The sequence below is a fragment of the Hippocampus zosterae genome, chromosome 6, assembly GCF_025434085.1.
Source record: "Hippocampus zosterae strain Florida chromosome 6, ASM2543408v3, whole genome shotgun sequence".
Classification (NCBI taxonomy): Eukaryota; Metazoa; Chordata; class Actinopteri; order Syngnathiformes; family Syngnathidae; genus Hippocampus; species Hippocampus zosterae.
The window spans coordinates 26,063,946-26,091,739 of NC_067456.1; the positions used below are offsets into that span (position 1 = coordinate 26,063,946).

The following is a 27,794-nucleotide window of genomic DNA, read 5'->3' on the forward strand; positions in this document are numbered from 1 at the left end:
TGCAGAACAGCAGTGGGGAGAGTGCATCACCTTGGTATATGCCACATTTGATGGACACTTGGGTAAGTGGCTTGCCATTGGCTTCAAGTGTGGTTTTCCACATCCTCATCGAGTTCGTAACAAAGGCTCTTAGGGTCCTGTTCACCTTATACAACTCCAAGCATTCAGTGATCCATGTATGTGGCATCGAGTCATAGGCTTTCTTGTAAATCAATCCAAGCTGTGCACAGGTTGGTACGTCGGGACCTGCAGTCGTGTGCGACTGTTCTGTCAACCAGGAGTTGATGTTTGGCTCCTCTAGTATCTCTACCAATGCCCTTCTGTGCTTCGCTCATGTATTGATCCATGTGTCCACTTATCTTAGCCGCAATGATGCCTGACATGAGCTTCCATGTTGTGGAGAGACAGGTTATTGGCCGATAGTTGGATGGAACTGCACCCTTCGAGGGATCCTTCATGATCAGGATCGTTCGCCCTTCGGTTAGCCATTCTGGGTGAGTCCCATCCCTCAGCAGCTGGTTCATTTGTACTGCTAGGCGCTCATGGAGTGCTGCGAGTTTCTTTAGCCAGTAGGTGTGGACCATGTCCGGGCCTGGTGCTGTCCAGTTCTTCATATCTGAGACTCTTTCCTGTATATCTGCCACTGTTATGGTAACTGGGTTCTGTTCAGGGAGGTTGCTGTGCTCCTCTCTCAGGGTCACCAGCCATTGTGCACTGCTGTTATGTGCAACCTCCTTCTCCCATATGCCTTTCCAGTACCTTTCAGTTTCCAGTCTTGGTGGGTCAGCTCTGTTGTTAGGACCCTGCCACTGGGCGTACACTTTCGCAGGTTGTGTTGCGAACAGCCTGTTTATTCGTCTGGCCTCATTCTCTTTCGTGTACCGCTTTAGGCGACTGGACAAGGCTTGGAGCCTTTGTTTGGCGGTTTTGAGTGCTTCAGGTTCTGGATGTACCTCTCGGGTATCGGCCTTTTCATCACATCTCTCCGGGCCGCCTTGATCTTAGCCTCCAACCCTCTTTTCCATGGTGGGTAACCTATCTCATGGCTTCCATGGTTGCTTTTATAGCCCAGAGTCTCCAGGATCACTGATGCTGAAGCGTATATCAGCGCATTGGTTTCTGTGATCGTTACGGTAGGGATCGCCCTCAGTGCTGCATTCACACTTTCTATGAGACTTTCAGATGGTACTTCACATAGCCTTTGTAATCGGTTTCTAGGTTGCCCAGCTTTCATTCTCGCCATGATCTTAGCTTTCAGGTCAGTTGCTGCCTCGCTCAGCATTTCATTCATTGGGACTGGCCACCCAATCTCATCATCTGCATTCATTGGGGCTTGCCTCCCAATCTCTTGTATGACCTCCTCCTCTGATCTGGCAGCCTGGGGCCCTTCACCATGGAACCTGCGTTGTACCTCATCAATCTCAAGTTGTGACAGCAGTTGCCGTTTGTGGATGTTGGAACACTGAGCTACTAGTTGTTTCGCAGTCAACAGTGACTGTGGGTTTCGAAGTAACCATTTAGCCCACATTCTCTGCATGTGACCCCTCTGAATAGGGTTGCTTAAGTAGTACCATTCCAACAGAGCCATGTTATCGCATCTAGCCCATCTCCGCTTTGTTCCAGTAGCCCATTTTTCATCAAGGTGCTCTGGTTCCCCAGCACCTGACGCAGACCTTGTTTGGCCCTGCGACGTCTGAGCCGGCATGTCATTCGTTTTATTGTTTCTCATCATTGTATGAGGTAGGCATTAGCGTGAAGGATCTTGCCCAAGGACCCACACTGGATGGTGTTATGTGCTCATTTTTGCCCCAAGCGGGATTCGAACCACCGTCTCCCGTATGCCGAACCGATGCCTTATCAACTGAGCTATCCAGCCTGTGTATATATATATATATATATATATATATATATACACATATATATATATGTATAGACAGGTCTTGATCTTTTCCCTGCTTGTTCATCCCCCCAAACAGTGAACAATAAGGGTCTTGCTAATGAACTAAACATGTTTTTCTGCCGCTTTGAAAAGGACACCCCCATTTCCCACACACACCCACCTCTACCAGAAACCACTCTACCTACCCCTCCACACTCTTTCTCCATTACAGATCCACAAACAGGACGTGAGACGGCTCTTCAAGCAGCAAAAGATCAAGAAAGCTGCGAAGCCCGACAAAGTGTCCCCCTCCTGCCTGAAAGTCTGCGCTGACCAGCTGGCTCCGGTCTTCACACAAATCTTCAACAGATCCCTGGAGCTGTGTGAGGTCCCATCCTGCTTCAAACAGTCTACCATCATCCCAGTTCCCAAGAAATCAGCAACATCGGGACTGAACGACTATAGGCCTGTTGCCCTGACGTCTGTGGTCATGAAGTCTTTTGAACGCCTTGTGCTGAACCACCTAAAGAACGTCACTGGACCCCTGCTGGACCCTCTCCAGTTTGCCTATTGGGCAAACAGGTCTGTGGAAGACGCAGTCAACATAGGTCTGCACTACATCCTCGAGCACCTCGACAGCACAGGGACCTACGCAAGGATTCCATTTGTGGATTTCAGCTCTGCGTTCAACACCATTATCCCAGAACTCCTCAAACCCAAAATTCTCCATACTCTTTGTGACCCCCTATGATCTGCCAGTGGATCCTCAGCTTCCTGACGGGACGGACACAACAGGTGAGACTGGGAGCAACAACATCATCAATACGCACCACCAGCACTGGAGCCCCACAGGGATGTGTCCTCTGTCCACTGCTCTTCTCTCTCTACACAAACGATTGCACCTCAACAGATCCAGCTGTCAAACTCATAAAGTTTGCAGACGACACCACGGTCATCAGTCTCATCAAAGACGGCGACGAGTCTGCGTACCGCCAACAAGTGGAGCAGCTGGAGCTCTGGTGCAGACGACACAACCTCGGGATGAACACGCTCAAGACTGTAGAGATGATCGTGGACTTCAGGAAACATTCTTCTCCACAGTTGCCCCTCACACTATCCAACTGCCCTGTGTCAACCATCGAGACCTTCAAGTTCCTGGGAATCACAGTCTCCCAGGACATGAAGTGGGAAGTCAACACCATCGCCATCCTGAAAAGGGCCCGGCATCGGATGTACTTCCTGAGGCTGCTGAGGAAGCATGGCCTGCCACAGGAGGTGCTACGTCTGTTCTACACGGCAGTCATCGAATCAATCCTGTGTTCTTCCATCACGGTTTGGTTTGGGGCCGCCACAAAAAAGGACAAAATCCGACTTCAACGGACAGTTAGGAGGGCGGAAAAAATCGTTAGCACCGCCCTACCCACTCTTGAGGACTTGCACACTGCAAGAATCAAGACAAGGGCACGGAAAATCCTCCTGGATCCCCCGCACCCTGCCCACCACCTTTTCCAGCTACTCCCCTCAAGCAGACGCTACAGATCCATGCGCACCAAATCCAGTAGACACTTAAACAGCTTCTTCCCTCTAGCCATTAACTCCTTAAACAGTCACTGACATAGTCACTCTTCTTGTACTACAAAATGGTACTACAAAAAAATACTGGTTACTCTAAAAATTTTCAATGATTTTGTTGTTTACGATGATACTAATGCAGCGTGTTGTACCGGAGACAAATTCCTTGTGTGTTCTACATACTTGGCCAATAAAGATGATTCTGATTCTGAAATAACACTCACCGGTAATATTGTTACACAAAGCAGTTCCAAAGTGTTGGCTATCGTAACACAAACGTATTCTTGTATATCTGAGGAATCCCATGTTGTTATTTCATTACAACATTCAAGAAAGAAATAAAAGTGATAGTCATAAAACAACAGTTAACAGTATAGCCTGTAAAACTCCAACAACGGAACTCATCTTGAAGCATTACGCTTTATTGTCATCATTTTAATCTTTGTTAGGCATCCGTAAAGGCATTTTAAGGGCATTTGCTCTGGTATGTACTTGTTGAGACTTTAAGGTGTGTATGGACTTGTATGAGATGGGAGCACTCAATGGACAATTTGTTCCATCAACATCTAGTGTTCAAATTAAGAAGTGTCTTCATAGGATGAATTTGGCTCTAGTTTTTCGGTCAATTCATATTTAACATTATTATTATATCACTTAACCATTACATGGCACATTTTTCTCTTCCTATGCATGTTGTTTAGCGCCTGAGTGCAGAGACTTTTGGCAACCCTTCTCTTTCACAATCCTTGTCAAATCCGGCGTGTATTCCGTTGTTGTAACTCGAAGCAGGCACTGTCTACATGCGAGCTGCAGCGGTCTCTTACTACTTGGGTCAGCATGCCACATTCAGCAAACTTTTTTGACTGAGATTGACTTTTGAAGTGACCAACCTCTCGCGATCGACTGGATCACGCATGTGCAAATATATGCACACGCACGCATGTGGGCGCCCAATCATGCACACGTGCGTAAATACATGCATGCATGCACGCCAAGATGAACAACAGCCGGAACGTCACCAAACATGAACGAAATTGAAACACACAGACACATTAAGTCCCCCCCATTTCCTCCTCCCAAACCTTGTGGTCGACTTGGGACCAGCCGGCTGGCACCCGGTTGATGGCGATCGACGTATTGGGCACCCCTGCCTTAAAATCAGAGGTAATTCGCTGACTAGCTTAGAGCTTAGTGCCATTGTTTGCGCATGAGCGGTGCTGTAAACGTGAAAATTCAGTTGTCATCTGACTGGTTGCCCCGTATGTCAATCAAGTAACGGGAATGATGATAGACTGACATCGTAAATTCTGCTGTACCTAGCGCTGTTTTAATGGCAGCGCCACCGCCGAGGCGTTTTCGAATCTTGTCATGTGAAAGTCCGGGTACCGTATTGAACCAGCCAAAGAGCCGCATGCTGCTTGCGAGCCGCGCGTGAGCCACCCCTGCACTAGGTCATCCAATCAGTGTCAGTTCAGTCCGTCAAGTGGGTTGCCTGCAGGGATTTTTAAAGTCCAGTATGTGTCAGTGTTCTGTATCAACGCAGTGTGTCAATATGTTTCATGATGCCTCATCGACCCATCACTACAAGATATGTTTGGATTTGGATTTGGATTTCTAAGACATGAACAGCAGCTCGACACAATGCGTTTTGTACAGCCATGCCAGATCATCTTCCTCCCCACTATTGGAGCTAATACACAACAGGGTGGTGAACCGTTGACAGCTCTGTCCTTCAAATATGTGACATGTAGCCAAAGATACAACCACAACTTCAATCGTTGCACTGCAGCTTAGTGGGTCCTGGAGCCAAGTGCACAATTCGACCAACTTATGCCGATGCATAGTATTTGTTATTGACAATCTGTACTGAGTACAGATAAGCCCATATCAGAGGGCAATGGATATGCCTACATCCACATCCAATTCTCATTATGAGCAACTCAAGAGGATTGAGTAGAAGAGACGACAAACCCTTTTCAAGAAAGTTGGTTGTTGAATCCAAGCTCTATCTAGCCAGCATTGTTCGACATCACACACCACGTTAGACAGTACAAGCCATTCCCTGCCAGAGAGGTGATATTCCACATAATTAGAGCCATCTACCAGTCACTGCTAGTTACCACTGCATTGCCCCTCAGCTCGTCCATGGGTGGTGGAGCCATAGGAAAGGACTCGGCATATTATAAACATGGGTGCTTAAGTCTGAATGCAAGAGTGTAACTGGAAGTGAATCTGACTTGGCTGGGTGTGTTTCACCTTAATGCGGGTGACAGCCTCCTGTGCTTGCATCATGCGGATGTTCTTTGTCGGAGTCTTAACTGATAGCATCTGAATGTAGCCCAAGTAGTTTGCTGCAAAGATGATCCCGTCAATAAGGTCGTCTGGGTCACATGGGCCTGGGACTGAACAGTTAAAAAGAAGATTCAAATAAAGAATGGAATCTACTGTATATTCACATGATAATGGATAGCAGTATGGTGTGCACACTTGAAGTTTTATGGCTCTTTAGAATCAATCAAAAGAATTAATAGGAGGAACATAAAAGTAAGAGACATTCCTGTATCTTTTCACCCTAATTAGTCTGTTTATGTATTCTCATGTCACCTCATCATCTCATTCAACTGCATTGTGCACTGTCTGTGCTTAAATAAAACGTATTTACCTCCCAGCTATGAAAACTCTTCCTGTCACAGCCTTTTATTAATGACTGATTTCAGAGGTTTTTCATCTGTTTAAGCCTTCTAAATTTCATAAAGAAAAGCCACCCTGAGTGGTGGCTGAGTTTTATGCCGGCAGTAAAATTCAGCCATCGTTAATTAATTAAATAAATCATTTCTCATTCGTGCTATAGAAATGGTGCGTGCCCCATGTCAGGTGAACTTAAGTTGTGTCTTTTGCTCAAACACACGTTCAGTCTCTACTCGGTCCATGCAGTGTTCATTTTGGGAGCTCCAGCATTGTCATGTTACCAAGGAAACCTAACTTATGCTCCAGACCTGCCCTGTCTTTGAGGGTGTAGCGTTGATAAAAAGAGGAATATACTAGATAAAGAGGTGTTTAAGGCAAGCCACAATTAAATTGGAGTATATTTGTCTACTTGTTGAATGTGATCCACACAGCATACCAGCTGGGCCAAATCTCAGCCTGCATATCTCTACGCAGGGAGAGTTATCAGTGAGTCACGGGACAATCTTGACGAAACTTGCCTTGCTAAACTAAGCCCAAGTCCATGGTGCAAAAACATGAGAATTCTGTCCTTGGAGAGGGAGAAGCGCCAACTTGACTAACAACTGCCACATTTTAGCACTTATTCCATATCATCAGTGCATTTCACTAGTTTGGTCTGTGTCAGCACTAGGTGGATATTCAGCCACACTAGTTCTGCACTTTCTTGTACTAGCTGCACAGAAACGTTTGGAATTTTTGGCAACTAGTGCCACTTTTGCCACTTGGCCATCAAAAAGTACTGTCTTACTAATTAACTAGTAAGATAAAAAAGCATCGGTGTGTTAGCTGGTGAAATGTGGATTGTTAACTCGTGGCCCATGATTTCCTGCACTAGTTAACTAGTGAGAGCTGAAATATCCACTAGTAGTGGATAAAAGAGTGATTACTTAATTAGTTTAAGCCCCTTAAACACTTGATATCGAACTCGTGAGTGTAAACATTTTACTTGTTAACCAGTAATACCCCAAATATCCATTAGTTCCACAAGTGCAACATTTTCACTTAACTAGTTCAACTAATGAGCTCCAAAAATAGAACTAGTGAGTGACAACCTACTCACTAATCAACTACCCAGTCAGCAAAGGCATCTGGCATGAAGCTGGCAAAGCTGGCCTTGTGTCGGCACTGGCATAATGGATTGGCAAAGGAGGCACTGGCTTGACTCTGGCAAACCAGATGGGGGCCAATTGTGGAGTGAAGTATTTGGGCCAGAAATCAATTTACAACTCCAACCCGTATATGGCCAGCCAGTATTGAGCCACCCTTAAATGCAGTTTCAGATTTTTTTTCTACACACAGCCTTTTTTTACGATTGCACACTTATGCGGAATTGCATTCATCACACACGCACACACACACACACACACATGCTCGCAGGCATGCACACACGCATATTTGCACACGCACGTACTAATTCTTGTGCACGCTCTCTGGTGCGCACACACACAAATTAAACGATCGTAATAATAGGAATTATAATAAAAACAGTATAAAATATGTATAATAACGTTTTGTAAAGTCTGTTAATAAATATATTTAAGACAAAAATAACAAAGGCTTATTTCCACGAAAAAAGATGAATCACCTGTGCGGACCTCTCGTCGGTCTACCCCAGGCCCTCTCTTTCATTGCGTTATACAAGCTTGAAAAAAACCCCAACCCAAAACACTGTTGTGGAAAAGTTGATTCTTTTCCCGGGGGGGAGGGGGGGGGGGAATGCAAATGAGAGTCAGAAAATATTGTGGAGGGCTGGGCCAAAAGTTAGAAATCTACTCCCGATTTCAAATTTTATTTCTACGTTGAAATAAGTTAATGACATTGTTTACAGAAGCTGTTAAGAGTATTATCATTGCTAAATAATGAAAGTGCAGAAAAAATGATTTCTTCAGTGAAATTATGCAAAACAATTCTAATTGTGCAACATTTGTAACTCATTTTCAGTAAGATGAACACTACAACACTTTCTGATTTTAACTTTCCCATGAAGATACCACAATGTCTTTCTATGCCAGTAATAATGTAACATAACTCACATTTTTTGTCCCAACTGCCAAACAATGTGGAAAAAAATACAAGCAAGCATGTTTCAATGCTTTTTTTCTTGTTCAGTAGAGATCAATCTAGTCCAAGGGTGGGCAAACTTTTTGGCTCAGAGGCCACATTGGTTTCTAAATTTGACAGGTGGACCGGGTCAGCACATGATACAGTACATTTAAAAAACTGTATATGTTGACAGTCCATACCAAACATCAACAGAACAAAAGCATTAAAGTATTACCATACTTTTTTCTAAAAATGAAAACAGTGAAACAACTGTGGTATATCTCCTATATGAACGTCCAAGTATGTTAACAACATACATGTGTGACAACACAAGCAACAAAGAGCAACAATATATTGCCCAAAAACTGCAGCATACAGTACAGGTATATGACAAAATACGACAATGTTAATCCTATTTGCTACAAAATAAGACGAGTAAAAGACCTGGTGGCTTTCTTTCCACTCACTCACTGTCTCGAACTTGACCTCCCCTCGATCACTACACGAGACAGCGTTGCTCAGCTGATGTCGTGCAGTAAACGTTTGAACCCAGTCACGGGACGCTTCGAAGTCTTCGATGTACATAGCGCGATGGAACTCGATTGCTCTCTTATTAGCGGTCCAGTTTGCGGAAAGTTTTTTAGCATCATAACAGTGAAACGATTCCAGGAAACATTTATTTACTTGACTGTCCGTGGAGCCGCATACAATTCGCTCTGAGCATGGAAACACCCAGAGTCGGACTGAGCAAGAATCGCTTCCGCGTTTTTCAAAGTCTCATAGATTTGAGTCTTCTAGACTCCAAGCGTCTCCTGAATGTTTCGTACTTTGTAACCCGCTTCGTTTAATCAGATACACTTCACTTTGTCTTCCACGGCCATTAGTGTCCCTCTTCGTTTGGATGCCATGATCTGCAGGACGTAAAAATGTTCGCAATTCCAGTAAAACTCACTGCAATAAAGAGTCACTTGCATGTCGCCGTTTTCGATCCAATGATTGAAAATAGCGGCACAGACGCACTTATTCCATCATATTGAGCAGAGTTACAGGTATTTGAGTTAGCGCAACTGCCGGCATTCGTATCCTCTCTCCCTCCCTCCCCGTTCTCTGCAACTTCAAGTAACTGCACCACCTGGCGTTAAAATGCCTGTCATTACAAGTCCAAATGAAATTAATGCAATAATTTACATCAAACCTTAATTGTGTACGGTACCAACCTTCGGCGGGCCGGATTAAAAAGACCAACAGGCCGGATCTGGCCCGCGGGCCGTAGTTTGTCCACCTATGCTCTAAATGCATAATGGGACTCATACCTTTTATTTTTTTAAATCAGTGAGTCCCTGGGACTCGCAGGGCTCAAACTATAAAATTATCACTGAGGAGGTTTTTCATCATCGTTGTAGAGTACTGTGTTGGAACCTTGCAGGGCAAAACTGGGATCCATCTTCATTTCTGAGTACCTGTTCACAAAGTTTACGAAGAAGGAGAATGGTGGATAATGGACAACGTTCTTTCTCTTGTATTTGGTCCCTTGAGTGACCCATGTTTCCTGGAGGTTGAATGGAAGACAGAGATAGACAGAGACATCTGTGGACCTGGGTGGAAGCCTGTCACCAACTTTACGTGGAGGACTTACTGCGTTGCTGTCCTGTGGTAAGTGGGGATGGTAGGCACTGATGTTGACATTGTCATGATTCTGTTTGGAACAGGTGGCACTGTAGGGCTATCCCTGCAGCTGCACACCTGTTGGTCATTTTGTAATTAGTGCTTTAAAAGTACTCCCAGACAGACCACTCATGGGTCGTTGTTGCTGTTCCTTTGCTTGCAACTGTTTGTTTCTGTCATGGTTCTGTTCCTGTTAGTTTTTTGCCACAGTCATGGTTTTGTTTTGGTACTTTGGATTCCTTGTGTTCTTGGAACTTTGTTTTGGATTTAGTTCTCTATGTTTTAATACAATTTGTTAAGTACACCCTGCTCCTCCCTCTTGTCTGCTTTTTGGGGTCCACCACCACCACGCAAACGTGACAGACACGAGGGAAGACTGACCGCCGTATGGTCTGGGGTTACTCAAAACGCTGGGTTGTACGAGATGTCACACGCTGCGACATGCAAAGAAAAACAAATAATAGCAAATTTCGATCATTCACTTGAATGAAATATTTTTAAAACATAATTTGATTGAAAAGCAAGAAAAATAAAGTGCAAAAATATATGAACCTCTCTACTTTCAAAAACACTTTCTTCAAGGAGAAGTAACATGCAGTGAAAACAAATATCAAATTTTAATTTTTTAAACGAACTGAGTAAAAACTCTGAACATGTGATTGCACAGTAATATTCACTTCTTTGAGGCTGTTGCTGATACCTGATGGTGTCTCATCTTTTCTTCAAGTTCATCAATATTTGGAGTCAGGTTCTGAGCTGAGGAAATCCTCAACATTGAGTGAAGGTGTTCAGCAGTAAGTCGACTTCGGTTTGATGTTTTGTTCAGCTTCATCAAAGAAAATAGTTGTTCACGCAGGAATGTGCTGCCAAACATCGACGGTGTTTAAGCAGCCTGGATGCGCAGCTGGGCCATTGCATCGGGGAGGAAACGAGCAGACTGCGCAGCACCCACCGCCTTACATTTTTTATGCACTGTTGCCGTGTCATGCATAGGGCACGAAGCCAAAAAAACGCTCCTCTGTCACGCTTAGGCTGCAGTCCACTCCGCGGATGAGAATTGACAACTGGGCAACGTCAGTGCTCTCATTCACAGCCGAGGAATATGTGATGACATCTTTTCCCCTTTTCACAAGCTGCTCTGTTTGACGACTGGCCAACTGCTATACTCGCTCGGCAATGGTGTTTCTGCTCATGTTCACGTTTAGAAAGAGTTGCTTTTTTTCAGGGCAAACTTGGTCAGCATACAGTTTTTAATGAAATCTCCCTCCGTTAATGGCCGGGCTGATTGAGCGATCGCTTTGTCCACAATGAAATTGGCCCTGACAGCAGCCTGGCTTCGTGATTTGGCTTTTTTGAACAGAGCCTGTTGAAATTTGAGGCTTCTTTTTATTCCTCAACTTTCTTTAGCCTTTATTCCATGTCCATATTCTTGTATTCTTTTGATACTGTGTCCTTGGCACTTTTGGACTACACCTTTCTTCTGGTGTAGTTCCCCAACAGTTTAAACATGCTGTGGTATAACCCTTGATCAAGAAACCTGGTCTTGATCCAGATGTGCTGTCAAGTTACAGGCCCATTTCAAAACTGCCTTTCATTTCCAAAATTCTGGAAGAAGTGGTGCACATGCAGTTGAAACTTTTCTTGCATTAACATAACATCTTGGAGGTCTTCCAGTCAGGTTTCAAGACGATGCATAGCACGGAGTCAGCCCTGTTACGCGTTTCTAATGACATCCTCCTGGCAAATGACTCTGGAGACCACGTGTGTCTGGTCTTATTGGACTTAACTGCAGCATTTGATACAGTGGATCACAGTATTCTGCTGACTCGTTTGCAGCACTTTGTGGGCATTGGTGGCAGTGCTCTTGAGTGGTTTAGGTCCTATCTAGCTGACAGGACCTTTTGTGTCAGCCTTGGCTGCTCTGAGTCACGCACTGCTCCCCTGTCATGTGGTGTTCCACAGGGCTCAATTCTTGGGCCTCTGCTAATTCTCGCTGTATCTTCTCCCATTGGGTTCCATCTTAAGGAAACATGGTATTCCCTACCACTGCTATGCAGATGACTGCCAGATCTATGTCCCACTGAGCAAGAAAGACGCCTTCTCATTAAGGCCACTCCTATCCTGTCTGGAAGAAATCAAAACCTGGATGGCACAAAATTTCTTGAAATTCAACGAAAAGAAGACAGAGGTGATATTGTTTGGTCCCAGTGGCCCTTGTACATTCCATCCTGTAGACTTGGGCCCCCTGTCTCCATATTTGAAATCAACGGTGTCAAACTTGGGCCTTAAACTGGACAGTGATTTAAAAACTCGATCGGCAAATTGGTGCCGTTGTTAAATCCAGCTTCTTTCACCTTAGACAGCTGGCCAAAATAAAACCTTTCCTCTCACATGAACACTTTGAGACAGTAACCCATGCCTATGTCACATCCCGGCTCGATTACTGTAATGCCCTGTACTTTGGAGTCAGCCAGTCCTCCATTAAGCGCCTTCAGCTGGTCCAGAATGCCGCTGCTCACCTCTTGACTGGTACTCGTAAGAGGGAGCATATAACTCCTACTCTGGCATCCCTTCAATGGCTCCCCATTCATTTTAGAGTTATTTTCAAGATCCTCCTCTTTGTTTTCAAATCTCTAAATAATCTCGCGCCACCTTACCTCTCTGAGCTCATCCGCCCCTACACACCTTCCCGGTGCCTCAGGTCTGTGGACCAGTCTTTGTTAGAAGTACCAAGAACTAAACTGAGGCTCAGAGGGGATCGAGCCTTTTCTGTTGCTGGTCCCTCTCTCTGGAATGACCTCCCACTGAACATTCGGCAAGCCTCCTCGCTGCCCATCTTTAAAGCCCTCCTCAAAACTCACTTGTATTCTTTGGCGTTCGACTCGGCATGATTTTACTGCTTGGTGCTTTCTACCGCCTTTATTACCATTTCGTCTTACTGTTTATTGTGTATGTTTAATCGCTCCATGTACAGCACTTTGTATGCAGCGATGGCTGTTTGAAAGTGCTCTATAAATACTGTTGACTTGACTTGACTTGTTTTTGTCCGTGTGTTTCGTTTCATGATGTCGTCTCTGATTATACTCTTTCAATACTGCCACACCTCCGCACAGAAGACACACAGATTTTCCAGCTACGTCCATGAACATGTACTCCGATTCCCACCCTGTGTAAAACACCCGGTTCTCAGTGTCCACCTTCCATTTTGCCATTTTTGACGGGTATCGGAAAGTTAACGTCACTGTTATGCGAACGACTGCTGCACGAATAAATATTGAATAAAGCGGCCAACTGCTTGGTGTGTTGCCGTTGCATTGCGTTGCGTAGTATTGGTACGTGTAAAGGCTCTGCGGGCTGCCGGCTTGCTACAGTCTGCGGGCCGGTTTAATAATAAATCAATATAATCCCAGGGGCCGTTGAAAACCTTCTCGCGGGCCGGATTTGGCCCGCGGGCCATGACTTCTACATAGGTGCTGTACAGTATATCTGTGATATTGGTCTTTTGTTTGTTTGTTTTTTTGCTACCACTTGTATTTTTTTCTCTAACTTGACCGAAATAAGCATTTTAATAGACGACCAATTCAACTAAATATTATGGTATGTATCCACTCAATCCAACTAACAATCCCAATAAATACGTTTTTTTTAGCATTTGGCATGTGAAATCATGTTATCACTGAGGATGTGTTTCACTCTCCTTTTTCATTCATACTTGCCCATTATCCCCAGAAATGTAAAAAGGCAAATAGTAACTTATATCCAAGAACAACAATACATTTCGTTAGATGTCAAGGTAAAGATGCATAATTTGACATCAGACCTGTTGGCATCTTTGTTTGTTGATAATATATAATAATGTAGTGCATACGTGGTAATACATTGTACATATATACAGAAATGAATAAAACAGTCCCTGTTTATTCGTTCATGCTGCATTAAATTATATTAGGTGAGACTCACCTTCAACATATGTTGGTAAGGATGCAAGACTTCTGGACTATTATCATAGATTGGAGAGAACATTAAGTGTTTCACAGGATAATCAAGAAGTGACATGATACAGGGGATAATTTGCAGAAAATGTCAAGCATACATCTTTGCTGTGGGGAGATGATTCACAGCTGCCATCATGTGGAATAAGTCTGCTCTCTGATTCACCACCAATGAGAGAGGTAGAGCCAGTATCAGGGCACTTGCAAAGGAAGAACAGAAAGAAAGCAGTGAATATTCAATGCATTTCAATTCTGATGTTTGTGTGAAAAGGCTGAAAAAAAAACATGCAAAGAATGATTTACCGTATTTTCACGACTATAAGGCGCCATTAAAAGTCAAGTCAAGTCAAGTCAACAGTATTTATAGAGCACTTTCGAACAGCCATCGCTGCATACAAAGTGCTGTACATGGAGCGATTTAACATACACAATAAACAGTAAGACGAATCGGTAATAAAGGCGGTGGAAAAGTCTTAAATTTTCTCCAAAATGGACAGGACGCATTATGATGCGGAGCGTCTTTTGTATGCGCAGAGTTCCGAAAGCTGATTGACAGCCGACACGCTGTTTATATAGAGAAAAGGCAGAAGTGACTGTGGCCAGGCATGCGGGAAAGAAGTCGGCCAATCAGGGAAGGGTGGGCGTGTATATATGCATATATGGAGAGAGAGAGAGAGAGAGAGAGAGAGAGAGAGAGAGAGAGAGAGAGAGAGAGAGAGAGAGAGAGAGAGAGAGGGAGAGAAGGCAGACGTGAGAGAGGACAGGAATGCTGGGGAGCAGTCCGCCAATGGGTGAAGGGTGGGCGTGTAAGTGGACGCTAAAGGGACGTCGCAAGCAGGTACCAACACCTATATAGAGTGTGGCAATGTGCATTGTTGCAAAACAACTTCGGTTTTGGTTTCTAAGAACCCCCGAAAATAAATTCGACAAAGAGACACGCCTACGAATCTCAGTTCAAACTTCAAGCCATCGGTTATGCTTTTGGCATGCGTGCCCATCTCACAGCAGCGGTGAAAAACCAAGTCAAGCAAATGAACTCTGAGTTTGCCGTTATTCCCGGAGGCTTGACTAAAGAACTCCAACCGCTGGACATCGGCATCAACCGGACGTTAAAAGTAAAGTTGCAAACGGCATGGGAACGATGGATGATCGATGGCAAACATAACTTTACAAAGAGTGAGAGGCTGCGCTGGGCGAGTTACGCCACAATTTGCAAATGGATTTGCTGCTTGGCCGAACGTGTCTGCTTGCACTGTTGTTCGAGTTTTTGGCAAAGCCGGCATCATTTCGGTGGAGCCACATGGCAATGAGAGTGACTCTGACAACGAGAGGGAACGCAGCGTTTTTGATGGATTATGGTACTTGCACAATTGTTCAATTCTTTCTACACCCACGCGCGCTGCCACCATGTTTCGCTCTGTTCTTTACATTCAAATGTGGGAAAGCTTCACACGAGAGAAATGTTAAGTTTGCTTTTGCTGCTCCTTCTTTCCGCTCGGCAATGCGTAGCAACTCACACTTTAGCATGTGATGCGTTCAATGACAACTGGGATGTGCAGTCCTCTGCTTCTGATACAGAGGATGAGGACTTTGATGGATTTCTGGGTGATGATTGATCGAAAAACGTGAGAACATTGTACGATGGCTAAATAAAATACACCCGAATTCAGTTCTGCTTTCGTTGCCTTTTTAAAAACGTGTTTTAGCGTGTATCCGTATGTCTTGGCATGCTACCGTATGCTTCAAGCTAACGTGTTAGCGTGCGCGCATGCATGCCGTATGTTTAAGCTGGCGCATGTTTTACCACTGTAAAACTGCGCCCATTAATACAGTGCGGTTTGTCTATGTGTAAAATACAGAAATGGCACCCATTAATGAGACTGCACCCAACCGTACGGTGCATCGAATGGTCGTGAAAATACGGTAATCTTTTCCACTCTGTAGTTGACAATATAGTAATCCCTCATTTTATGCGGTAATTTGGTACCGGACCGAACACGAAAAGTTAAAAACTGTGATGGCGGACCAGGATTTTTCGTGTTTGTATGTGGATATAATGTGTGAATACTGTTAAATGTGAACTAGGCTTTTATGGCTGTTCCACAGTATATTAGCACCCTTTGTTGGTGAAGGTATGAGACGACAGTTGAAAACAGACCAGTTCCAGTATTTCACTGTCTGTCTGGTTTTTATTGTTATTTCGAGCAAGAAATAACATAGGTGTGGGTCCTTGGGCAAGATCCTTCACACTAATGCCTACCTAATACAATGATGATAGACAATAAAATGAATGACATGCCGGCTTAGACGTCGCCCGGCCAAACAAGGTCTGGGTCAGGTGCTGGGGAACCAGAGCACCTTGATGAAAAATGGGCTACTGGAACAAAAGGGAGATGGGCGAGACGATCAATCCCATCCATCTATCGGCCAATAACCTGTCTCTCCACAACATGGAAGCTCATGTCAGGCATCATTGCGGCTAAGATAAGTGGATATATGGATCAATACATGAGCGAAGCACAGAAGGGCATTGGTAGAGATACCAGAGGAGCCAAACATCAGCTCCAAGTTGACAGAACAGTCGCACAAGACTGCAGGTCCCGACATACCAACCTGTGCACAGCCTGGATTGATGACAAGAAAGCCTATGACTCGATGCCACATACATGGATCACTGAATGCTTCGAGTTGTATAAGGTGAACAGGACCTTAAGAGCCTTCGTTGCGAACTCGATGAGGATGTGGGAAACCACAAGCCACTTACCCAAGTGTCCATCAAATGTGGCATATACCAAGGTGACTCACTTTCCCCAATGCTGTTCTGCATAGGACTGAACCCCCTAAGCCAAGTAATCACCAAGACAGGCTATGGATACCGCCTCAGAAATGGAGCTACAATCAGTCACCTCCTCTACATGGATGACATAAAGCTGTATGCTAAGAGCGAAATGGACATAGACTCCCTGATCCACACAAACCAGGATCTACAGCAGCGACATCGGGATGTCATTCGGGCTTGAGAAATGTAGTCGGGTAGTGAGTAAGACAGGAAAGGTAGTCCGCACTAAAGGGGTCTCACTCCCTGAAGGAACAATAGCAGACATTGAGGGTAGCTACAAGTATCTCGGTATACCACAAGCCAATGGCAACCTCGAACTGGCAACAAGGAAAGCGGCTACGGCCAAATACCTCCAGGGAGTGCGGCAAGTCCTAAGAAGCCAGCTCAATGGCATGAACAAGACCCAGGCAATAAACAGCTATGCCCTGCCAGTGATCAGATACCCTGCAGGAATAATAAGGTGGCCAAAGGAAGAGATTCAGACCACGGACGTTAAGACCCAAAAGCTCCTTACAATGCATGGAGGGTTCCATCCCAAATCCAGTACCCTGAGACTGTACGCAAGCCGAAAGGAGGAAGGCCGGGGACGAGTGAGTGTGAGAGCCACTGTCCAGGATGAAACATCCAAGCTCCATGAATACATCAAGGAGAAGGCTCCAACGGATGACGTACTCAGAGAATGTCTCAGACAATGGGGAACAGAGGATGAGGCGCTGGAAGAGGGACCATTATGGGAGGACAAGACCCTACACAGGATGTACCACCGGACCATAACTGAAGTGGCTGATCTCAAGAAGTCTTATCAGTGGCCAGAGAGGGCTGGCCTGAAGGATAGCACAGAGGCACTCATCCTGGCTTTTCAAGAGCAGGACCTGAGCACCAGAGCCGTTGAGGCCCAGATATATCACACCAGACAAGACCCAAGGTGTAGTTTGTGCAAAGAGGCACCTGAGACGATCCAACACATAACTGCAGGGTGTAAGATAAGGTAAGATAAGGTATCCTTTATTAGTCCCACACTGGGGAAATTTACAGCCTCCAGCAACCCCGCTATGCGACCACCTCATTTAAACGACCACCTTAAAAATACGACCGGTTTTGTACAGTCCCAAATAGAACGCCTATGTATTGTATTGTATTGAAACCCTAGAAATGAGACCACCCCGGAACTCAGAATTGCGACCACGATATCCGGTCCCGAGGAAGCTATCGCCTCATAATTATGAGCAGGAGTGAAAATGGCAGCAAGCAAGAAGATAGTTGATTTGACCCTACAACAGAAAATAGAAGTTATTCGAGCCAGTGAGCAGCCAGGATCGAGCCAGCGAACATTAGCTGAGCGGTTTGGAGTTGGAAAAACTCAAATCCAAACGATTTTGAAAAAGAAACGGGAGCTCCTCGACGCATACCAAGTGAACGCTAGCTCTTCGAGAAAGCGCCTGTGCTACCGAAGCGACTACGACGACGTGGACGAGCTAACTTGGCAATGGTTTCAAAAAGCGCGCAGCCAGAATATCCCTATCAGCGGACAGATGATCCAGGAACAGGCACGAGAATACGCAAAGGAGCTTGAAAAGGACGAAGCCTTTAAAGCGTCCAACGGTTGGCTGGATCGTTTCAAACGAAGGCACAACATTGGAGGCGCTAAGCTAACAGGAGAGCGACCCAGCGTAGATCCTGAGACAGTCCATGCTTGGAAACAGCGGCTACCTCAACTCACAAGAGGGTATGATCCCTGTGACATCTATAATATGGATGAAACAGGCCTTTTCTATCGAGCTCTACCTGATAAATCACTTGTTATCAAGGGTAGTGATTGTGCTGGTGGAAAGAAAGCTAAAGAGCGCTTAACCGTGGTTATGTGTGTAAGTGCCACAGGAGAGATTGAGAAGCCGTTAGTTATTGGCAAGAGTCTGAAGCCTCGCTGTTTCAGAAATATCAACATCAAAAATCTGCCTGTGTTTTGGACAGCAAATCGCAAAGCATGGATGACGAGTGAAATTTTTCACGAATGGCTCACAGCGTTCAATGCAAAGATGCAGAAAAAGAAGAGACGCGTGTTGTTGTTGCTGGACAATGCACCCTGTCACCCAGCTGCTTCGGAATTCTCTAATGTCACGCTGCAGTTTTTACCAGCGAACACTACATCAGTGTTGCAACCACTAGATCTGGGCATCATCCAGAACATGAAGTGCCACTATCGTACGTCTCTCCTTCGTGCTGTACTGTGCCAAATTAAAAAGGGCTCTGCATCAGAAATTTCAAAGGGTATCAACGTTTTAGATGCATGCCATTGGATTCACACTGCAGTCCAAAATGTGAAGGCACACACCATAAAGCGTTAGTTTGAAAAAGCTGGTGTTATTTCAGAAGAGGGCAGCATCTGCAGTGACACTCCCGACGAAGGTGACAGTCTCACACAGCTTGGTGAGCTCTTGCAAGACACAGTGGACCATCTGCATCTGGAGAGCTCCTTATCCCTCAACGAGTACACCACAGTAGATGAAGAGGCACCAGCTATTGAAGATCTCCAACAGGGATGGGAGAAAGACTTAGTAGAGGAGTATAAAACAGCCAAAACTTCAGCCACCAGAGGAGAAACCGTGCAGTCAGACGATGAGGAGCCAGATGAGCCATGTCCAGCAGAACTGTTGATCAAAAGCTACACGGAAGCAATGAAATGGGCCGGGGAATTGAAGCAGTTTGCTATTGCCAACAGTCTAGACTCCATCCTTTGCAACATTATGTCTGTAGAGTCTGGACTGCAAGAGGCTGCTTTGAAACACAATAGCAAGAAACGACAATCTCCTTTGGATAGTTACTTCCTCCAAGAACCATAGTTTGTAGCTGTAGTTTTTTTTCTCTTGCCTTATACATACTGTACATAGACTATTCAAATGCTTAAATTTCTTTTGTGTACAATAAAGTTGCATGTACATTCCATCATTTATTACTCATTGTGTGTACATGACGCTACAGTATATTGTTGCATGTGAGCCACATTACTTCTGCATTATCATTACTGCATGCCACTTCAGAAATCAGACCACCCCGAAAATAAGACCACCTTGAGCAGTAACATAGGTGGTCTTATTTCTGAGGTTGCACTGTAGTTAGAAAGAAGAAAGAGGAAAAAAACCCCAACAAACACTGTTCAATTAAGTGCAATATAAACAAAAAATGGATAAATCGGAGTGCTATTTACAATTGTCTTTCACATCATTTAATAATAATAATAATTATTATTATTATTATTATTGTGGCGGCCCGGTAGTCCAGTGGTTAGCACGTCGGCTTCACAATGCAGAGGTACCGGGTTCGATTCCAGCTCCGGCCTTCCTTTGTGGAGTTTGCATGTTCTCCCCGGGCCTGCGTGGGTTTTCTCTGGGTGCTGCGGTTTCCTCCCACATTCCAAAAACATGTGTGGCAGGCTGATTGAACACTCTAAATTGTCCCTAGGTGTGAGTGTGAGTGTGAATGGTTGTTCGTTTCTGTGTGCCCTGCGATTGGCTGGCAACCGATTCAGGGTGTCCCCCGCCTACTGCCCGAAGACAGCTGGGATAGGCTCCAGCACCCCCCGCGACCCTAGTGAGGATCAAGCGGCTCGGAAGATGAATGAATTATTATTATTGTTATTTTTTATTCAGCAGCCTGACAGCAGTCGGTAGGAACGAGCGTCGATATCTCTCCTTCTTGCAGTGTGGGTGTAACAGTCTCTGTCCCGGGCTGAGATGCTGCCTGACCAGCAGACAATGCCATAGTGGATGGCCGAGGCCATCACCGAGTTATAGAAAGTCTTAAGGAGCGACCCCTGAACCCCAAAAGACCTCAGTTTCCTGAGTAGGAAGAGTCGGCTCTGTCCTTTCCTAATCAGGGTGTCCGTGTTAGTAGACCAGTCCAGTTTGTTGTTCAGAAGAACACCTAGGTACTTGTAGGAGGTCACCCTCTCTATGTCCATACCCTGGATGTTCATCGGTGCTGGTGCGGACTGTTTCCTGCAGAAATCCACAACCAACTCCTTAGTTTTCCTAGGGTTGATCTGGAGGAGATTCTGCTGGCACCAGTCCACAAAGTCCTTTGTCAGTCCCCTGTACTCCCGATCGTCCCCCTCTGTAATGAGGCCAACAATCGCGGAGTCATCTGAGAACTTCTGAAGGTGGCAGTTTGGAGTGGCGTGTCTGAAGTCCGAGGTGTAGAGGATGAACAGGAATGGAGCAGAACAGTCCCCTGCGGCGCTCCAGTGCTGCAGAGAAGCCTGTCCGACTCACAGCTCTGCAACCTCACGTACTGCGGCCGATTTGTGAGGTAGTCCATGATCCATGCTGTGAGATGGTGGTCCACTCCGGCGTTCTGCAGTTTGCCTCCCAGTAAGTTGGGGTGGATGGTGGATGAAGGCACTGGAGAAATCAAAGAACATGATTCTTACAGTGCTCCCAGCATTCTCCAAGTGTGACAGCACTGAGTGGAGGAGGTAGATAATGGTGTCTTCCACGCATTAAGATGCTGGCAGGGAAAGCCTACATGGAACACCATAACCAGGTGGCTGGTATAGTCTACCGAAACATCTGTGCGACCCCAATGTCAAAATGGGAAACACCTCCGAAGGTGGTGGAGAATGACCGAGCGAAGATCCTGTGGGACTTCCAGATCCAGAATGACAAGATGGTAATGGAGAACCAACCAGATATCGTGTTCATAGGTAAAGGGCAGAGGAAAGTCATTGTAGTGGATGTAGCGGACCCAAGTGATGGAAACATCAGAAAGAAGGAACATGAGAAACTCGAGAAATACCAAGGGCTCAGAGAGGAGCTGGAGAGAGCCTGGAAGGTAAAGGTAACAGTCGTGCCCCGTGGTGATCGGAGCACTCGGGGCAGTGACCCCCAAACTTGTTGAGTGGTTGCAACAGATCCTGGGAACAACATTGGACATCTCAGTCCAGAAATGTGCAGTGCTGGGAACAGCAAGGATACTGCGCAGAAACCTCAAGCTTCCTGGCCTCTGGTAGAGGACCCGAGCTGAATGAGGGACGGACACCACCCGAGGGGGGGTGAGACGAGGATTTTATATATATATATATTTTTAAAAAATCCTCATCTGGAAGTCCCACAGGATCTTCGCTCTGTCATTCTCCACCACCTTCGGAGGTGTTTCCCATTTTGACCTTGGGGTTTCCAGTCCATACTCCGCACAGATGTTTCGGTAGACTATGCCAGCCACCTGGTTATGGCGTTCCATGTAGGCTTGCCCTGCCAGCATCTTACACCCTGCAGTTATGTGTTGGATCGTCTCAGGTGCCTCTTTGCACAACCTACACCTTGGGTCTTGTCTGGTGTGGTATATCTGGGCCTCGATGGCTCTGGTGCTCAAGGCCTGTTCCTGAGCAGCCAGGATGAGTGCCTCTGTGCTGTCCTTCAGGCCAGCCCTCTCTAGCCACTGATAAGACTTCTTGAGATCAGCCACTTCAGTTATGGTCCGGTGGTACATCCCGTGTAGGGGCTTGTCCTCCCATGATGGTCCCTCTTCCAGCGCCTCATCTTCTGTTCCCCATTGTCTGAGACATTCTCTGAGTACGTCATCCGTTGGAGCCTTCTCCTTGATGTATTCATCGAGCTTGGATGTTTCATCCTGGACAGTGGCTCTCACACTCACTAGTCCCCAGCCTCCTTCGTTTCGGCTTGCGTACAGTCTCAGGGTGCTGGATTTGGGATGGAACCCTCCATGCATGGTTAGGAGCTTTCGGGTCTTAACGTCCATGGTCTGAATCTCTTCCTTTGGCCACCTTATTATTCCTGCAGGGTATCTGATCATTGGGAGGGCATAGCTGTTTATTGCCCGGGTCTTATTCTTGCCATTGAGCTGGCTTCTTAGGACTTGCCTCACTCGCTGGAGGTATTTGGCCGTAGCCGCTTTCCTTGTTGCCAGTTCGAGGTTGCCATTGGCTTGTGGTATACCAAGGTACTTGTAGCTGTCCTCCATGTTTGCTATTGTTCCTTCTGGGAGTGAGACCCCTTCAGTGCGGACTACCTTTCCTCTCTGAGTCACCATCCGACTACATTTCTCAAGCCCGAATGACATCCCGATGTCGCTGCTGTAGATCCTGGTTGTGTGGATCAGGGAATCTATGTCCCTTTCGCTCTTAGCATACAGCTTTATGTCATCCATGTAGAGGAGGTGACTGATTGTAGCTCCATTTCTGAGGCAGTATCCATAGCCTGTCTTGGTGATTACTTGGCTTAGGGGGTTCAGTCCTATGCAGAACAGCAGTGGGGAGAGTGCATCACCTTGGTATATGCCACATTTGATGGACACTTGGGTAAGTGGCTTGCCATTGGCTTCAAGTGTGGTTTTCCACATCCTCATCGAGTTCGCAACGAAGGCTCTTAGGGTCCTGTTCACCTTATACAACTTCAAGCATTCAGCGATCCATGTATGTGGCATCGAGTCATAGGCTTTCTTGTAATCAATCCAAGCTGTGCACAGGTTGGTACGTCGGGACCTGCAGTCTTGTGCGACTGTTCTGTCAACCGGGAGTTGATGTTTGGCTCCTCTAGTATCTCTACCAATGCCCTTCTGTGCTTCGCTCATGTATTGATCCATGTGTCCACTTATTTTAGCCGCAATGATGCCTGACATGAGCTTCCATGTTGTGGAGAGACAGGTTATTGGCCGATAGTTGGATGGAACTGCACCCTTCGAAGGATCCTTCATGATCAGGATCGTTCGCCCTTCGGTTAGCCATTCTGGGTGAGTCCCATCCCTCAGCAGCTGGTTCATTTGTACTGCTAGGCGCTCATGGAGTGCTGTGAGTTTCTTTAGCCAGTAGGTGTGGACCATGTCCAGGCCTGGTGCTGTCCAGTTCTTCATATCTGAGACTCTTTCCTGTATGTCTGCCACTGTTATGGTAACTGGGTTCTGTTCAGGGAGGTTGCTGTGCTCCTCTCTCATGGTCACCAGCCATTGTGCACTGCTGTTATGTGCAACCTCCTTCTCCCATATGCCTTTCCAGTACCTTTCAGTTTCCAGTCTTGGTGGGTCAGCTCTGTTGTTAGGACCCTGCCACTGAGCATACACTTTCACAGGTTGTGTTGCGAACAGCCTGTTTATTCGTCTGGCCTCATTCTCTTTCGTGTACCGCTTTAGGCGACTGGACAAGGCTTGGAGTCTTTGTTTGGCAGTTTCGAGTGCTTCAGGTATGGTCATCTGGATGTACCTCTCGGGTATCGGCCTTTTCATCACACCTCTCTGGGCCTCCGTCAATTGACTCACATCTTTCCGGGCCGCCTTGATCTTGGCCTCCAACCGTCTTTTCCATGGTGGGTAACGTATCTCAAGGCTTCCATGGTTGCTCTTATACCCCAGAGTCTCCAGGATCACTGATGGTGAAGCGTATATCAGCTCATTGGTTTCTGTGATCGTTACGGTAGGGATCGCCCTCAGTGCTGCATTCACATTTTCCATGAGACTTTCAGATGGTACTTCACATAGCCGTTGTAATCGGTTCCTAGGTTGCCCAGCTGTCATTCTCGCCATGATCTTAGCTTTCAGGTCAGTTGCTGCCTCGCTCAGTATTTCATTCATTGGGGCTGGCCACCCAATCTCATCATCTGCATTCATTGGGGCTTGCCTCCCAATCTCTTGTATGACCTCTGATCTGGCAGCCTGGGGCCCTTTGCCATGGAACCTGCGTTGTACCTCATCAATCTCAAGTTTTGACAGCAGTTGCCGTTTGTGGATGTTGGAACACTGAGCTACTAGTTGTTTCGTGGTCAACTGTGACTGTGGGTTTCAAAGTAACCATTTAGCCCACATTCTCTGCATGTAACCCCTCTGACTAGGGTTGCTTGAGTAGTAGCATTCCAACAGAGCCATGTTATCGCCTCTCGCCCATCTCCGCTTTGTTTCAGTAGCCCATTCAGGTGCTGGTTCCCCAGCACCTGACGCAGACATTGTTTGGCCGGGCGACGTCTGAGCCGGCATGTCATTCGTTTTATTGTCTCTCATCATTGTATGAGGTAGGCATTAGCGTGAAGGATCTTGCCCAAGGACCCACACTGGATGGTGTTATGTGCTCATTTTTTGCCCCAAGCGGGATTCGAACCACCGTCTCCCGTATGCCAAACCGATGCCTTACCAACTGAGCTATCCAGCCGCGCTATATATATATATATATATATATATATATATATATATATATATAATTAGAGCTGTCAGTTTAGTGCGTTTTTATTGGCATTAAATTAAATGAATTTTAACGGAATTAAATTTTTTCTCGCGAGATTAACGCGGCACATGTCACAAGCGGATGTTACGTTGTTCTATAGATACACCAGAACAAAACAACAAGCGGGCTGCAGAAGTCCACGCCCATGTCTGTTTTGCCAGCCACGAGACACCGAAAACGGATACTTAGAGAGTTTATGAATGGAAAGTTTACTTTTAAAAAGTTGCCCGATTGCTCCACTGATAAGACCAAAGTTATCTGTTCTCTCTCTCTGTATCATACAGGTATACGATGTATGCAAATGACACAATTGTTACTTGTTTGGAACTATTTTGTGTGGAAGGTTACAGTGTTCTGCGTCCATATAAATAAAGCGGGTTGAGTTTCTCTGTTTGTCTGACAGTGGTAGCGGCCTAACGAAAATAAAACGTCTCCAGTGTTGTCATCTAACCAAGTGTAGTCATTCGAAATGAGTTCTACACAAAAACTGTAGAGAAACTTCTGCACAAGAAGGACCAACACAATCAACATAGCCTGACTGTGTTAGGGGGAGTGACCCCCACCCTTTTCAGAATGGTTTGCCCCAGCAGCACGGGGGAAGTGCGTGCACTTTTTTTGTACGGCGGGCAGTTTTGAATACAGTGGCACATAATGAACACTGGTGTCCGGTGTCTCGTTATTATTCAACAAACATACAGAAACAGACTGCTGTGTTCAAAGTCAACTTGAGAAAAACGAAGTATGCAACCATGGTTTAAATCTACTATAGGCTGAGTACTAGTTTACCTTAGATCTGCACTTTATAATGATATATTGCTCTGTTTTGATTTTATTTTAAAAAAAAAAGCTGTTAAAGCAGCTGCTGTGTGACAAAATATTGTTTTCACTGTTGTTGATGGACAGTAATATTGTGTGAGAGATTATGTGTGAATAACTGCTCCAAGTGAAAAATGTTCATGTAAATTTGAAAATCAAAATTGTTATTTCAGTAAATATTTGCATTTGGCACATAGAAAACTGATTCATGATTCCATGTTGATGAGAGCATTAAAATGGGGGGAAAATAGGACAAAAAATGTAAAAGGAAATTCAGAAACGATAAAAAATGTGTGAGTAATCACGATTAATTTTTTAGTCCATTTGAGTTAATTATGACAGTTGCATTTTTAATTAGATTAAATATTTTAATCGTTTGACAGATATATATATATATATATATATATATATATATATATATACCGTATTGGCCCGAATATACGACGGTGTTTTTTGCATTGAAATAAGACTGAAAAAGTGGGGTTCGTCTTATATTTGGGGTCTAGACATTATACCCATTCACGACGCTAGATGGCGCCAGATATTGAAGCGAATGCTGAACTTGACTCCCCAGGCCAAAGTGAACCCCTATCACGAAGAATAAAAATAGCGGTAGCACAAAGAAGAAAAATAAAAAATTGCGGTAAGAAAGAAAAGAGAAGAAAGCTGAGCAGAACTTATGATGTAATTTACATTTCAAAAGCCAGAAGCCATTCATTTACGAATGTGATTGCACTTTAGTTTACATATTCAAATGTTCAGATATTAAGATTTGAATGAGGCAAATTAACATGCTTTTTCTCCAAATATATTCTGATAATTGTTTCATATGTACTGTAATTATTTTCCGTCTAAAAATTAATTAAGTGTTCAAAAAGTCTTTTTTCAAACTTGAGTATATATATACTGTATAATAAGTAATGGGGCCGATATTCATTTTTTGATTTCTCAATTTAATAATGCGGGTGTATTTTTTATTTTTTTGTGGGGGGTGCATCAGAATAAAAGAAAAACATACAGTACATATCTTTTGATAATAAGTATAAGCATGAATAATATGGGCTTCTTTCTTAGTTGTCCTCAGAACTGCTACTAATTGCTTGGTAGCATTTGATGGCAGTGCTTTCTCAGTCGAAGGCACAAAAGTATGTACAATATCAGTATGGTCTTCTGAGCTCTGTACAGCACATCTATTGCTGTACAGAGGTACTAAATAAACCAGTTTGACTTGTTCATCAAACTGAGCCATAAATTGACTTTAATTAAAATGAAAGTACCAGCAGAAACTCTCCCAACCTCTTTTGTATCACGGTGATGAGTCTGTTGCTGCCTGGTTTCGGCCTCTTCATGCTTCTCAACTTGGTCCATCCAAAAGTTTTCCATGGCTGTGAATAAATGTCCAAACCCTGCCAACTTTAGCAGATGTCCACGGTAAATGACTGTCCAACAGCAGCGTGAACACACTGTGTGTGCATAGGAGGCAACAATTGGGTCTCGCCTTCATCAAAGAATCATGTCCTCTTACAACTCAGACCAGTCTCAGTCATTCTGTTATTAGATCCGTCCTGAATAATTCAACTTATATCCTTGTGACCTCCTCTGCCTCTCATCCATAATTAATAACTTACTGCGAGGAGCTAGGGCAGTGTTTCTCAAATAGTGGGGTGGCCCCCCCGCGGGGGGGGGCGCAAAGCTCCGTCAAGGGGGGTGCGTTTGACCTCGGGGAACATGCTTAAAATTGTTTTTTAATTTAGATATCTCTTTTTTTTACTGTCCTAGAATGAAGTGCAGTTGCACCTCCACTCCGTTAGGGGGCAGTGGCGCTCTCATTCGCAGAGTTTGCGCAGGGAGCATTCGAAGGGAGGAAAAATGACGAGGCGTGTGTAGCGCTTGGCTTCACCGTGACTACGGTAGCAGACGAGGAACGATCGGTGTGCGTACTGTGTCCAAAAAGTGTTGGTAGCGGACAGCATGAAGCCAAATAAATGAAGGCGTCACTTAAAGACATTACACCCCAATCAGGCTGATAAGCCGCTTGAG

At 45.2% G+C, this 27,794-nt stretch overlaps 2 protein-coding genes across 2 annotated transcripts in view; one reads left to right on the forward strand and one right to left on the reverse strand.

Annotated features, from left to right (window-relative positions):
• LOC127602247 (amyloid-beta A4 precursor protein-binding family A member 1-like) overlaps nucleotides 1–27,247 on the reverse strand; it is a 50,074-nt gene extending 22,827 nt beyond the window's left edge. Inside the window, exons 1-4 of the mRNA XM_052068280.1 lie at nucleotides 27,051–27,247; nucleotides 13,980–14,078; nucleotides 13,847–13,883; nucleotides 5,708–5,853 (exon numbers count right to left, since the gene is read on the reverse strand). Coding sequence (XP_051924240.1) covers nucleotides 5,708–5,853; nucleotides 13,847–13,883; nucleotides 13,980–14,078; nucleotides 27,051–27,137 — 369 coding nt within the window. The 5' untranslated portion in view covers nucleotides 27,138–27,247. The remainder of the gene's footprint in view (nucleotides 1–5,707; nucleotides 5,854–13,846; nucleotides 13,884–13,979; nucleotides 14,079–27,050) is intronic.
• fxn (frataxin) overlaps nucleotides 1–27,794 on the forward strand; it is a 162,588-nt gene that overhangs the window by 90,610 nt on the left and 44,184 nt on the right. The window lies entirely within an intron of this gene.